The sequence below is a fragment of the Lipotes vexillifer genome, unplaced genomic scaffold (genome assembly GCF_000442215.2).
Source record: "Lipotes vexillifer unplaced genomic scaffold, Lipotes_vexillifer_v1.1 scaffold2818, whole genome shotgun sequence".
Lineage (NCBI taxonomy): Eukaryota > Metazoa > Chordata > Mammalia > Artiodactyla > Lipotidae > Lipotes > Lipotes vexillifer.
In genome coordinates this window covers 237,604-251,235 of record NW_006792582.1, presented here as the reverse complement: position 1 = coordinate 251,235, position 13,632 = coordinate 237,604, and the positions used below count along the sequence as shown (strand labels likewise).

The 13,632-nt window shown below is 36.0% G+C and overlaps 1 protein-coding gene across 3 annotated transcripts in view; it reads right to left on the bottom strand.

The window, feature by feature from the left end:
- UEVLD (UEV and lactate/malate dehyrogenase domains) overlaps positions 1-13,632 on the bottom strand; it is a 45,168-nt gene that overhangs the window by 15,726 nt on the left and 15,810 nt on the right. For 2 of the 3 annotated variants that reach the window (XM_007465746.1, XM_007465747.1), the window contains 4 exons: positions 13,097-13,260; positions 9,030-9,165; positions 8,176-8,294; positions 3,792-3,894 (listed from right to left, as the gene is read on the bottom strand). In XM_007465746.1, coding sequence (XP_007465808.1) covers positions 3,792-3,894; positions 8,176-8,294; positions 9,030-9,165; positions 13,097-13,260 — 522 coding nt within the window. The remainder of the gene's footprint in view (positions 1-3,791; positions 3,895-8,175; positions 8,295-9,029; positions 9,166-13,096; positions 13,261-13,632) is intronic. The other variant, XM_007465748.1, reaches the window with a different exon arrangement.

The window sequence follows — 13,632 nt, the reverse complement described above, 5'->3', positions numbered from 1 at the left end:
TTTATTACATTACAATGTTCTCTGCAGCATTATTTGTAATCACAGAAAAACACAGAAAAACTAAATGTCTACCAATAGGAGACAGACATCCATATGATGGAATATTATTATAAAGCTGTTCAAAGATATAGAGCTATTTAGACCTCTATGTGCTATTAATAATGATCCTCAAAATGATACTATAAAGTAATCAATAACTTAAACACAGAATTGCGATATGACCTAGGAATTCCATTTCTGGGTACATACCAAAAAGAACTGCAAAGAGGTGTTCAAACAAAAACCTGTACAAAAATGTTCACAGCAGCACTACTGACAATAACAAAAAGATGCAACCCAAATGTACATCAACTGATAAGTGGATAAATAAAATGTGGCATATCCAGACCACAGAATATTATTCAACCATAAAAAGGAGTGATAAATGCTACAATATACATGAACCGTGGAAACATTATACTAAGTGAAAGAAGCCAGACACAAAAGGCCACATATTGTGTAATTCCATGTATATGAAATATCCAGAAGAAGCAAATCCAGAGTAGATCAGTGGTTGCCAGGGCCTGGGGAAAAGGGAAAATGGGAAGTGATTGCTTAATGTGTAGAGGGTTTCCTTTTGGGGTGAGGGAAATGTTCTGGAACTAGATATTCATGACAGTTGCACAACATTGTGAATATACTGAATGTCACTAATGGTAAATTTATGTTATATGTATTTTAACACAATAAAAAAAGGGATAAAAATACTAAGTGCAGAACCAGTTTCCCCAATCTGACTCCCAAAGCAACTACTCTTAACAGTTTCTCAGTATTTCTCCAGATTTAGTCTATGCACACACTGTTTGTTTATGTATGTATAGTATGTATGTTTGCAGGCTCACATATACCTATGCACAGCCCTCCCCAAAGTATTTTAGTAGCTGTTTAAAAAATCCAAATGGAGAAAAGTACAACTCTAGGATGATCATCAATGCCTGTCATGATGGGGCATTACTAAAATTTCCAAATGAGCTTACTTTCCCAAAATTATTAACACACTTCTCCATATCATAGAACATATTTGAGATGTTAGCTAATATTATATTTTAAATTACCTCATGTAATAGTAATTATCAGGAATATGCAATCAAAATTAACAAGGGGAACATGAAAGTTGCCCCAATATAGTGCTCATTCATTCAAAACTCCTTACTTGGTGGCAAGTACCACATCCTATATATCTACTCCAAGGATTCTATTCTTTCAATTATCTGAAACAATAGTTATTGATGGCTAATGAGACACATAGGAAGAAACAATTTCCTCAGGTCCTAAATGGCCTCACAACCTCTAGGGTCCATGTACTAAACAGTCTCCTGGAGTGATTTGGGAGAGTGAAGAGGTCCCTTAAGAACTTCAGCACCTGGAAGTGAGAGGCACAAGAGACTATCCAGCTCCCCAAGGGATCCTCTGTACAAGGCTTACAAAAGGATCATTAAAGCAACTATTGTACCTTTCCAGAGAAAGAAAATAAATCCATTGTCTCCTACAGGGATCCAGAGGCTTGCTAGAACTATTACACCCAATTTTTATAAACTATAGGTACAATTTCAACTTTTTGATCTACTGCAGTTCTTAGTACATTCAGCCTTGTGAAACCATATGTCTCGATATTTTATTTGGGAAATATGGTTAAGAAAATAACCATATTTTATTTGGAAAATATGGTGAAAAAATATGGTTAACATTCCCCGGTGGCGCAGTGGTTAAGAATCCACCTGCCAATGCAGGGGACACAGGTTTGAGCCCTGGTCCATGAAGATCCCACATGCCGTGGAGCAACTAAGCCTGTGTGCCACAACTACTGAGCCTGCGCTCTAGAGCCCATGAGCCACAACTACTGAGCCCACGTGCCACAACTACTGAAGCCAGCAGGCCTAGAGTCCATGCTCTGCAACAAGAGAAGCCACTGCAATGAGAAGCCCACAACGCACCACAATGAAGAGTAGTCCCCGCTCCCTGCAACTAGAGAAAGCCTGCGCGCAGCAACCAAGACCCAACACAGCCAATAAATAAAATAAATAAATGTATTAAAAAAAAGAAAAGAATACACGAGACCTGAGTAAGGAAAGGCAAAGGAAAGCTAAGCAACTATAGCATATTACAACCTGACTCTAGCTATAACCTGGTTTTCGGAGACTAAACATTCTCTAGTTCAATGGCTTTCCAATTTTTTTGATCATGCATCCCTGGTAATAAAATAACTTTATTCCCACATCCCCAAATCTGGTATTTACCTACATATATATGTCTGTACTAATATATTATGTACATTATTAAATATATGCAAATCTTTTGAATTAAAAAGATTTTAAAAATTACTTTTTTAACATTCTAAATTTTATTTATTAATGATACAAACCCCTCTTTTGTTCTTAATAAAATTCGTTTTAACAGTATATTTTTAGTGAAAGCAATGTGAATGAATTTTTTTTTTAATCTTGGTTTAGCACTTTGCTATATACAAAGAGGTATGTATTAATTCCCACTTTACAGATGATAAAACTGAACTTTGAGAGATTATATAATCTGACAAATGGCAGAGCTAGTATGCAAACCCCCATGTCTAACTCTAAAATCAGTGTTCTTAACCAACATATTATGAAAAAGGAAGCAATCAGAGAAAACAATTTATACTAAGGTATAAGTCAGCGACTGAGAATAAATCCTTCCAACCGATTTGAATGTTATTTGCTTATCTGACTCTTATTAACTCAATTAGTTGCAATCTGTATGACTTTAGGTAAGTCCCTTAATTTATATGAACCTCAGTTTCCCAATATGTAAAATGAGGGACTTGGACTAGGTGATCTTTAAGATGCTTTCAGCAAAAAAATTCTAGGACTCTAGGCAGAGCACAAAGAATTTTTAGGGCAGTGAAACAACTCTGTTTGATACCATAATGGTGGATACATGTTTGATTTGTCCACACCTATAGAATATACAAAGACAAGAGTGAACCCTAATGTAAACTATGGACTTTGGATGATAATGATGTGTCCAGGGAGGTTTATCAATTATACCACTTAGGTAGGGGATACTGACAATGCAGAGGCTGTGCATGTGTGGGGGCAGGGGGTATACAGGAAATCTCTGTACCTTCTGCTCAATAATACTCTGAACCTAAAACTGCTCTAAAAAATAAAGTCTACAAAAAAATTCTAGGACTCAAATATAAGGGCAAACAAGGCACAAATCTTTTTTTTTTTTTTAACATCTTTATTGGGGTCTAATTGCTTTACAATGGTATGTTAGTTTCAGCTTCACAACAAAATGAATCAGTTATATATATACATATGTTCCCATATCTCTTCCCTCTTGCGTCTCCCTCCCTCCCACCCTCCCTATCCCACCCCTCCAGGCGGTCACAAAGCACCGAACTGATCTCCCTGTGCTATGTGGCTGCTTCCCACTAGCTATCTACCTTACGTTTGGTAGTGTATATATGTCCATGCCTCTCTCTCGCTTTGTCACAGCTTACCCTTCCCCCTCCCCATATCCTCAAGTCCATTCTCTAGTAAGTCTGTGTCTTTATTCCTGTCTTACCCCTAGGTTCGTCATGACATTTTTTTTCTTAAATTCCATATATATGTGTTAGCATTCGGTATTTGTCCCTCTCTTTCTGACTTACTTCACTCTGTATGACAGACTCTAAGTCTATCCACTTCATTACAAATAGCTCAATTTCGTTTCTTTTTATGGCTGAGTAATATTCCATTAAGGCACAAATCTTTTAAGCAGAATAACCAGACCTTTGCTGATCTCCACATTAGGCAGGTTGAATATGTCAAGGTCCATTATCACTCCTTTAGTCCCTTCTGAGAGGTCTAAGAGGACCAGTCTGTCTGCAATGCCCTGTACAGTACAATAAGAAAAAGAACAGCATTACACTGCACATGGCCAGTTACTCAGTTTAAATTCATTCAGAAGTGAGAGCTAAGGGAGAATGAATACATAGGCCTATGTGCTCTCTTATGAAGGAAGCAGCACAACAGCAATAAAAGGGACATGAAAGCAAGAAAATACTATGCACTTGAATAATGTGATCCTTTAGGCTTAACTAAAAACTGGGCTCTAACAGGGCTTAACTCAGAAGTCACAGAGTGCAGGTTTCTTTTGATGGGATAATGAGTAATAAAGATGACATGGTGCACTCAATATGTTTGCTATTTTTCTTCCGTTTATGTTTTTGTTTCGTCATAATTTCCATTCTGAAAGAACTTAGAGTGATTTTTTGGGGTCTATTTTTTGGTCTATTTTAGCATCAATGTCAACACTAATGCCAAGTTTCTCTTAAGAAGAAAAAAAGATAACAGTCATAAAGCTAAAATAAAACCCAATTATCATGCAGTTCTCTCCCCAGAGATCTCATGGAAAATACTTCACATGCCTGTAGACAGCTTTCTAGGTGCCATGGTGGGCTGACCATAAACAACAGGATGGAAACTCCTAAGAGTCGATTTATCTTCGTGGAAGTCCTTTTTCCAAAGCAGCAAGGGATATGAGCATCTCTCCTATCTTAGGGTGCAGGATCAAGACTACCCAGGGATCTAGCAGACTATGAGGCAGAAAGTGTACAGGAAGCAATCCAGCCATGCTACTTATTAACTTTGTAAGACTGAGCAAGTCACTGAACTTGGTCTTATTTCTTGGAGTTATGAAGATTAATTATGTGACACAGGGCTGGCAAAGAGCAGTCCTCTCTAAATTGTACCTATTAATTTTATTAACATTAACCACACTCATAAGAGAAATGCAAAGAACACTATGAGTTACCACTTTTCATTTATTAGACATGCAAAGATCCCAAAGTTTAACAGTAGTGTGGGAAAACAGGTATTCTCAAACACTGTGGGAATAAGAATGAACTAGCACAATTGATATGAGGGATAATTTGACAATTTCTGTCAAAGTTTAAAAACACAGGGACTTCCCTGGTGATCCAGTGGTTAAGACTTTGCCTCCCAATGCAGGGGGTGCAGGTTCGATCCCACATGCCTTGTGGCCAAAAAACCAAAACATAAAAACAGAAGCAATGTTGTAACAAATTTCAATACAGACAAAAAAGAAAAAAAAAAGGTCTGCATCAAAAAAAAAATCCTTATAAAAAAAATAAAAACACAACTCCCTTAATCCATCAACCTCATTTGTAGAATCATCCTACAAGTTTATTAGTACATGTGTAAAATGATACAATATGTATAAGGATATTCAAAAGACTAGAAACAAACTAAATGTCCATCAATAACCACAACAAGGCAGTGTTACATAGTGGTTTAGAGCAGAGCTTCTCAAGCTTTAAGGGATCGCCATTTAATAGATCAGCGAAGCACATGGGTTACCAGGAATTTTGTAAAAATGCAGATTTACTTCCTTTGATCTGGAGTAGGGCCTGAGATTATGTATTTCCAACAAAATCTCAGATGATGCCAATGCCACACGTTGGGTAATAAGGATCTAGAATACAGGCTCTGTAAATAGATTGCCCAATCTCAAACCCTGGCTCCTTTTATTAATACTCTGACTTTGGGCAAGTTGGGTAACCTCCCTATGCCCTGGTTTCTTCATTTGTAAAATGACAGTAACGATAGTACCTAAGCCACAAGGTTGTTGTAAAAATTAATCAAGTGGGACTTCCTGGTGGCACAGTGGTTAAGAATCCGCCTGCCAATGCAGGGAACTCGAGCCCTGGTCCAGGAAGATCCCACATGCCGCGGAGCAACTAAGCCTGTGAGCCACAACTACTGAGCCTGAGCTCTAGAGCCTGCGAGCCACAACTACTGAGCCCATGTACCACAACTACTGAAGCCCGTGCACCTAGAGCCCATGCTCTGCAACAAGAGAAGCCACTGCAATGAGAAGCCCATGCACTGCAATGAAGAGTAGCCCCCGCTCACTGCAACTAGAGAAGAGTCCGCTCGCAGCAACGAAGACCCAATGCAGCCAAAAAAATCAATCAATCAAAAAAAAAAAAATGAAACAAGTGTTTAGACAAGTGCCTGGATCTAGTAAGCATTCAGTAAGGGTTAGCTACCACCACTTCAACTACTGCCATTATTATGACTACTACTGCACTAGTTGAATATTGTTGCACTATTCGAATATTGTACCTTGTATCAAAATATTAACATTTAAAGGGAAAAACGGAAAAAAACTTTCCAACTAGACAGTTCACAAAGAAATACTGACAGTGAGACTTCTAACAGTTAAAAAATATGACTTTAAGGGGTCTTCCTACACTTACCAAAAACAAATAAAATTGATAAAACTTAGTACTGTTAGCAATGACAAAAATCAGGTTGATGTGTGCATTGTTATTAGCAGTGTAAATTACACTGTTATTAGCAGTGTAAAGTTCTGCCCTTCTGAAGAGCAATCTAGCAATATGTAATAAGTACCATAAAAACCATTCATGCCCTCTGACTCACTAGTACTATTTCTGAGATTATGTACCCCTAACAGAAAATTCAGAGAAGAAAATAAACAACTTGTAAGGCAATGTTTATAGAAGCATTCTATTTACTAACAAAAGATCTACAAACATTTCAAATTCCACTTAAGAGGGAAGAGTGCATTCAGATGGAGTGTGGAGGAAATGAAAATATAATATGGCAAAAGTTAGCATATATGGTTCTGAACAGTTAGCTTTTAAAATCTTCTAGCTCCCTGGATACAATTTAACTTTGCTGAAGTAGAACCTACTTCCAAGATATACGTGAATCTTAAATGGAAAGGGAAGAATTTAGATGGCAATCAATCAAACTTTAATAGAAAAGAAAACCAAATACCAGCTATCAAATAAATACATGGAGGGAGAGCTAGTCCAGCAGTCCCCAACCTTTTTGGCACCAGGGACGGGTTTCGTGGAAGACAATTTCTCCTCAGACCGGGGGCGGGGGGGCGGTGGAGGGGTGGTGGGATGGATGGCTCAGGCGGTTATGGTTCAGGCGATGGGAAGAAGCAGATGAAGTTTTACTCGTTCACCCACCACTCACGTCTTGCCTGGTTCCTAACAGGACACAGACCGGTAGTGGTCCTCGGCCCAGGTGCTGGGGACCCCTGAGCTAGTCTATTCTGGTCTACATGGCTCAAATGACACAGACATGCTGTTACCATAATACTGGGCCCTGGAGGGTCTTTCAACCTCTCTGGAGGGGGACTTTAGCCTTTCTGAAAATAATTTATATAGAAAAGATCTAGTAAAAAGGACTGATGGAAAAATAGGCAAATCTCAAACTATTGTAAAATATCAAATCAGGAACTATGATCCTAAAAGAAAGTGGAGTAATTACACAAGAAAAGGCAATTGTTTTTAAAAAATGTTAATTTTAGAAATAGCTAAATTAAGTATTATATTAAATAAGAGTTTAATTAAAGCAGCAGGACTCAGAAAACACAAAAGAATTTGTGACTAGGTCAGATGAATGTGAACTTGAGGTTTCCCTTGGATTAGGATGATGAGCCCATTGTTCAAGTCATGTTTTCAAAGCCTATTCCACAACTCACTACTAAGAAGCAACATTACTGATGAGAGCTTTCACATATTTTTTTTGTCAGCTTACTAAATATATTTTAAGGCAAAATGAAGTTTTCCCACATGACAAAATGAAGCCATTACTTCTTGTGTGTGAAGTAAGTCAGAAAGAAAAAGACAAATACCGTATGCTAACACATATATATGGAATTTAAGAAAAAAAAATGTCATGAAGAACCTAGGGGTAAGACAGGAATAAAGACACAGACCTACTGGTGAACGGACTTGAGGATATGGGGAGGGAGAAGGGTGAGCTGTGACAGGGCGAGAGAGAGGCATGGACATATATATGCTACCAAACGTAAGGTAGATAGCTAGTGGGAAGCACATGGCACAGAGATATCAGCTCGGTGCTTTGTGACCGCCTGGAGGGGTGGGATAGGGAGGGTGGGAGGGAGGGAGACGCAAGAGGGAAGAGATATGGGAACATATGTATATGTATAACTGATTCACTTTGTTATAAAGCAGAAACTAACACACCATTGTAAAGCAATTATACCCCAATAAAGATGTTAAAAAAATTAAAAAAATAAATAAAAATAGAAACTGCCTAAAAGTGTAGTAATATGACAGATGTATTTGTAACCACTATGCTTACATACCTTTGCTGAAATTGCTAATGTGCAGGCAATTCCCAGTTCTCCACCACCAACCACGGTAATTTTATTGACTGTTTTATTCTCATGATTTGCCCAGTTCTTTGAATTTATATCTGAGACACCTGAAAAGTAAAGTGAACTATCATAAGAATTTAAAAATATAAAAAATCTTTTTAGCATCTTAAAAAAAATACACCAAAGTTCAATAACTTGGACAAAAAACATGGTACTAGGCACTCCATAATAGACATTCAAAAATATTGTTGAACAAATGAAATGCAAGAAAGATAGGAATCTCATATTAAATATTCTACTAAATAGAGGCTATCATTTTAAAAAGAAAATATCTTTCCAAACATTTAAAAAATATTATATAAGACTCTTAAAAATATAGGATTTCCATAATTCTGAAAAACATTGTGATTCTTACTGCTCTAGTCTACAATGCAAAAAAATGTTTAACATGAAATTTTGCAAGCATGGGTATTTTGCTTTATCCTCAATGAGAAACAATGAGAATCATAGATTCTCTTGTCCAGTATACTGAATGAGGCAAAAAGCCACATAAACATATAATGAAAACGGCTTGGGATCATTAATATATATCAAGTGGTTTTGAAAAAAACAAATTATTTTAGCTGTCAGGATAAAAGTAATCTTTTACATTTTAAGAAACCATATTCATTGGAACTGTATGGTAATACTTACCTTATGATAAACATATAGGAATTTTTGATTCAACACAGATATGTACATATACAAGCATGTATTTATTTAGAGAAATCAAGTAGCAGAGAGTAAAGGATATTAGTGAGAAATTGTAAACTCATAACTCTATGATTAACAAAAATACAAACCTTCAGTGATTTTTGCAATATAGGCTAGCAAGTCTACCTGCTGTGCCTCATCAGATGATGACAGAGAATACAGGGGAAGTTCTTCTTGAAACTTGGCAATCATTTCTTTAATTAATCCAACAATGACAGATTTAGGCTACAGAACACACACAAAGGGAAAAGTTATGCAAAAATTTTGCTAAGGAATACTACCTTGTTAACCTATACATTGTTATAGAGTTAGCCAAAAGAAAGTATTACATCATGCTCTCATTTTTCGAAAACTACCATACAAATTATATGATACTTTTAACTGTTTTAATACATCTAATCGAAAAAAATTAATTTTTTAGCTGAAAAATAAAGGGAGAAATGCTAAACCCACATCTCCAAAAAGTGGGAAAACAGCATAAATGTGTTTACTAGCAGAGTACCTATATTTGGGAATGGTCTTGTCTATCTGCCTTTTTTCAACTTTTTATTTTGAAATAATTGCAGACTTACAGAAAAGTAGCAAAAAAATAGTACAAAGAATTTCTATATACTCTTCACCCAGATTACTCAAATGTTAACATTTTAAAACATTTTCTTTCTTAGTCTCTTTTCCTCTATTTTCTGAACTGAGAGTAAACTGAAGATATGATACCCCTTCACCCCTAAATACTCTAGCATATATTTCCTAAAAGAAAGAACAAAACATTCTCCTATATAACCACTATCAAATCATAAAATTAATACTGATATGTATCGAATCCAGTACTGTTCATTTTAACTTAACTGGTTAAGGAACCTTAGTGAAATGCACTTAACCTCTGAGCTTCAGTATTATTAGCAATACAATGTGAATAATAAATCCCAATAATATGAGAAACAAATGAGCTAATGTATGCAAATTATATGTTGTGAGTGTAAAATATATGTTTTTTATTATTATTAGGAATATTTAGTGGCTTGGTCATTTTAAAAATTGCTTAATTTCTCAGAGTCTGGATTTCACTCTAATAAATTTATTTATTTATTTATTTTTGGTGGTACGTGGGCCTCTCACTGTTGTGGCCTCTCCCGTTGCAGAGCACAGGCTCCGGACACGCAGGCTCAACGGCCATGGCTCACGGGCCCAGCCGCTCCGCCGGCATGTGGGATCTTCCCGGACCGGGGCATGAACCCGTGTCCCCTGCATCGGCAGGCGGACTCTCAACCACTGCGCCACCAGGGAAGCCCACTCTAATAAATTTTTTATTAGAATAAAAAAACTCATATACCTTTAAAGACTAAGCAGATAACATAATGTGTAAAGTTGTCAAGTATAAGAAAATTTGGGGAGGTGGTCACTGTGGTAAATTGGAAACAGTACATGTATAGTCATTCAAATTCATATTAAGAACAAAACAAAGCAAAACAAAACCACTGTGCTGTTCAAACAAAATTCTGTAGGCCTAATGCAGCACACTGACTCTCTTGGGGAAAATGTCTGCAATCCTTAGCCTAGATGACCTCTAGATTCCTTCTAGCTCCAAACTGTATAGTTATACTATGTAATTCCAACTGCACGTGGAACTTAAAGTTTACGTAGTACTTTTAAAAATCATAACATCATACTTTTTAAATTGAAGTATAGCTGATTTACAATGTTGTGTTATAGTTTCAGGTGTACAGCAAATTGATTCAGTTATATATATATATATATATATATATATATTCTTTTTCAGATTCTTTTCCATTATAGGTTATTACAATATATTGAGTATAGTTCCCTGTACCATATTATCTATTTTATATATAGTAGTGTGAATCTGTTAATCCCAAACTCCTAATTAATCCCTCCCCCTCCTCCAAATGTAGTTCTTCTAAATAGGGTCATTTAAATAATACAATATCTTCTTAAGACTAGTTTTAACTTATAATAAAGAGGTTCAGAATAGTAAAATGAAATCAATATTGTCTGATCTGAAATCAAGCACAACCTTGACTAGATTACAGGACTATCTCTGAGTATTTATTAAACAAACAAAACTATGAAAAGAGATGCCAAAGAAAACCAGAAAGAGGAAACAGGAAAGATAAATTCCCACAATAGGGCACAGATGTCAAAATACTGTTAAAGGATAGTATTTTTTTTTAAGTTGTAAAAATGGATGAAAGAGATAAACAGACAATTCAAAAAAGAGGAAACGTACATGATAAATAAATGTATGATAAGATTTCAATTTCTCAAATAACCAGAGAACTAAACATTAAGGTTAAGACATCATTTTTGTCCTTCCAACTAACGAATTTTTATCATGCCCTATTCGTCACATTTAACTGGTAATCTTATTATTTAAATCACCAAGTAATGCAAATAATGGACAAGTTCATAAAGTAAAAGATTAATGTTCTCCCACCTAAACTCCACTACTGACAATTTGGTATGCATCTTTTCTTTTTCTTTTTTTTCTTCTTTTTAAAAGTTTTATTTATATGAAAAAAATAGAAAACCATAAAACATTATGAAATGCATCCCCAACTACATATCCTTTTACAACATGTATATAAAATAACAAGTGATAATCCTAATGCCATCCTTTACTTCAACCTCACTCCTCTCTGACAGATCCCTGTCCTCCTGTCCTACAACTTTCTGGGTATATACAAATATATTATAAATTATCCTTTCATAAAAGTTTTAGTTACTTACAAAAATGAGAGCAGATTCTGCATCCTTCTAAGTAAATGAACCATTAGAGATAAGCAAAAGTTTGTTTTGTTTTAATGATAGTACCTTCTTTTATAGCACCCTTTAGAGCAAAGGTGCTGTAAAACAGGTACCCCCCATACTGATTTCTATTGATGGTAGAATTACAACATTTTCTCTACCTCTTGGAGGCCAATTTGGGAATATATAAGAATAGCCTTCAAAACATTTTAAAACTTTGATCCAATAATTCCATTCCTAGAGATTTATCATTAGGAAATTATTAAAGATTTATAAGACATATACATTTATATTTATATATATTTATATTTAAGGATGCTCTTTATTAAATTTCTAACAGAGCAATTTACAAATACAACAGGAAACCATTAAAAACCATATGTTTTGGGCTTCCCTGGTGGCGCAGTGCTTGAGGGTCCGCCTGCCGATGCAGGAGACGCGGGTTCGTGCCCCGTTTCGGGAAGATCCCACATGCCGCGGAGCGGCTGGGCCCGTGAGCCATGGCCACAGAGCCTGCGCGTCCGGAGCCTGTGCTCCGCAAATGGGAGAGGCCACAACAGTGAGAGGCCCGCATAACGCAAGAAAAAAAAAAAAAAAAAACCATATGTTTTGAAAATACTGTTTAATATGGAAAAATGCTCAATATAATGATAGATGAAATATGCAGAATACAAAACTGCATAATGTGAGGGCTTGTGTTTTTGTTCTGTTTTGTTTCTGTTTTTTAAGTCTGGGCCATTTATTTTTATTTATTTATTTTTTTACTTTTATGCTTATTTATTTGGCCATGCCAAATTAGTGGGATTAGTTCCCCGAACCTGTGCCCCCTGCAATGGAAGCACAGAGTCTTAATCACTGGATCACCAGGGAAGTCCCTGTGAGGGCTTGTAAAACACATAAGTTACAGTTTCATGCATCGCTGTGGGTGAATTTTTAAAACTTAATGCTCAGTCAAAACACAGCATGTAATAGAAGATTATATACAATATGATTCAATACATATCATATACAATATGATATGTTTTTTTTAAAGGTTAAAAACAGGCAAAACTACAAATAAATACACATATTACATAAGAACCTTTACTGGGGAGGAACTAGGAAATAATGCCCAATATTTTGCTAGTAGCTCTTCATTTGCTTTATCAAACGGCGAACAACTATAAAAAGACAGGGAGCAAACAATGGTTGCCTCCCAGACCTGGAGAGAGCAGCTTCATGCAGGGTTCCGGGTCTTAGGTGACCCTGGGGAGCTCAATTTCAAATTATTTTTAAAGACCATAAGAAGAATTATCACTGAAAGAAAATTCACTAACTTATTTGTACCATTAGGATCAAAGATAAATATTCAGAAAAATAACAACTTTTAAAAGAAAATCCAAATTGATCTTACATGGCTCCAGTTTTGGAGATATGGCAAGTATATTCTGCCTTGAGCATCCACATGTTTTCCAACCGAGATTCCCATATTTGCAGTTGGCTTTAAGAAGCAAATGGGGGGAGCAAAAGGGTGAGAATCCAAAATCCACAAACGAATTGGTATGTTATATGTATTACCTATTTGAGACAAAATAAACACATCTTCAAACAACAATGAACCACACACATTATACTTATGGTATAGCTAGGTGGCATTTTAAAACACAAGTTTAGTCAAGTTTATAGATAAAGGATTTACGTAAACTGAGGCCTATTTTCATCCACATTCACACTGGAAATATGCTCCCATTAAAGCACCAGTATAACATTTGAGGAAATATAATCAAGACAACGGCCAGCTTATTCAATTCAATTCAATAAATATTTATAGGACCTACTTTGCTAGGAGTATGGGATACATCTTCTTAGGGTAACCTTCTTTGCTCCACCCAATTTATTTGCCTACAAGTCTGTTTCTCTTTTTACACTATAAAAGTCTAAAGATGATTA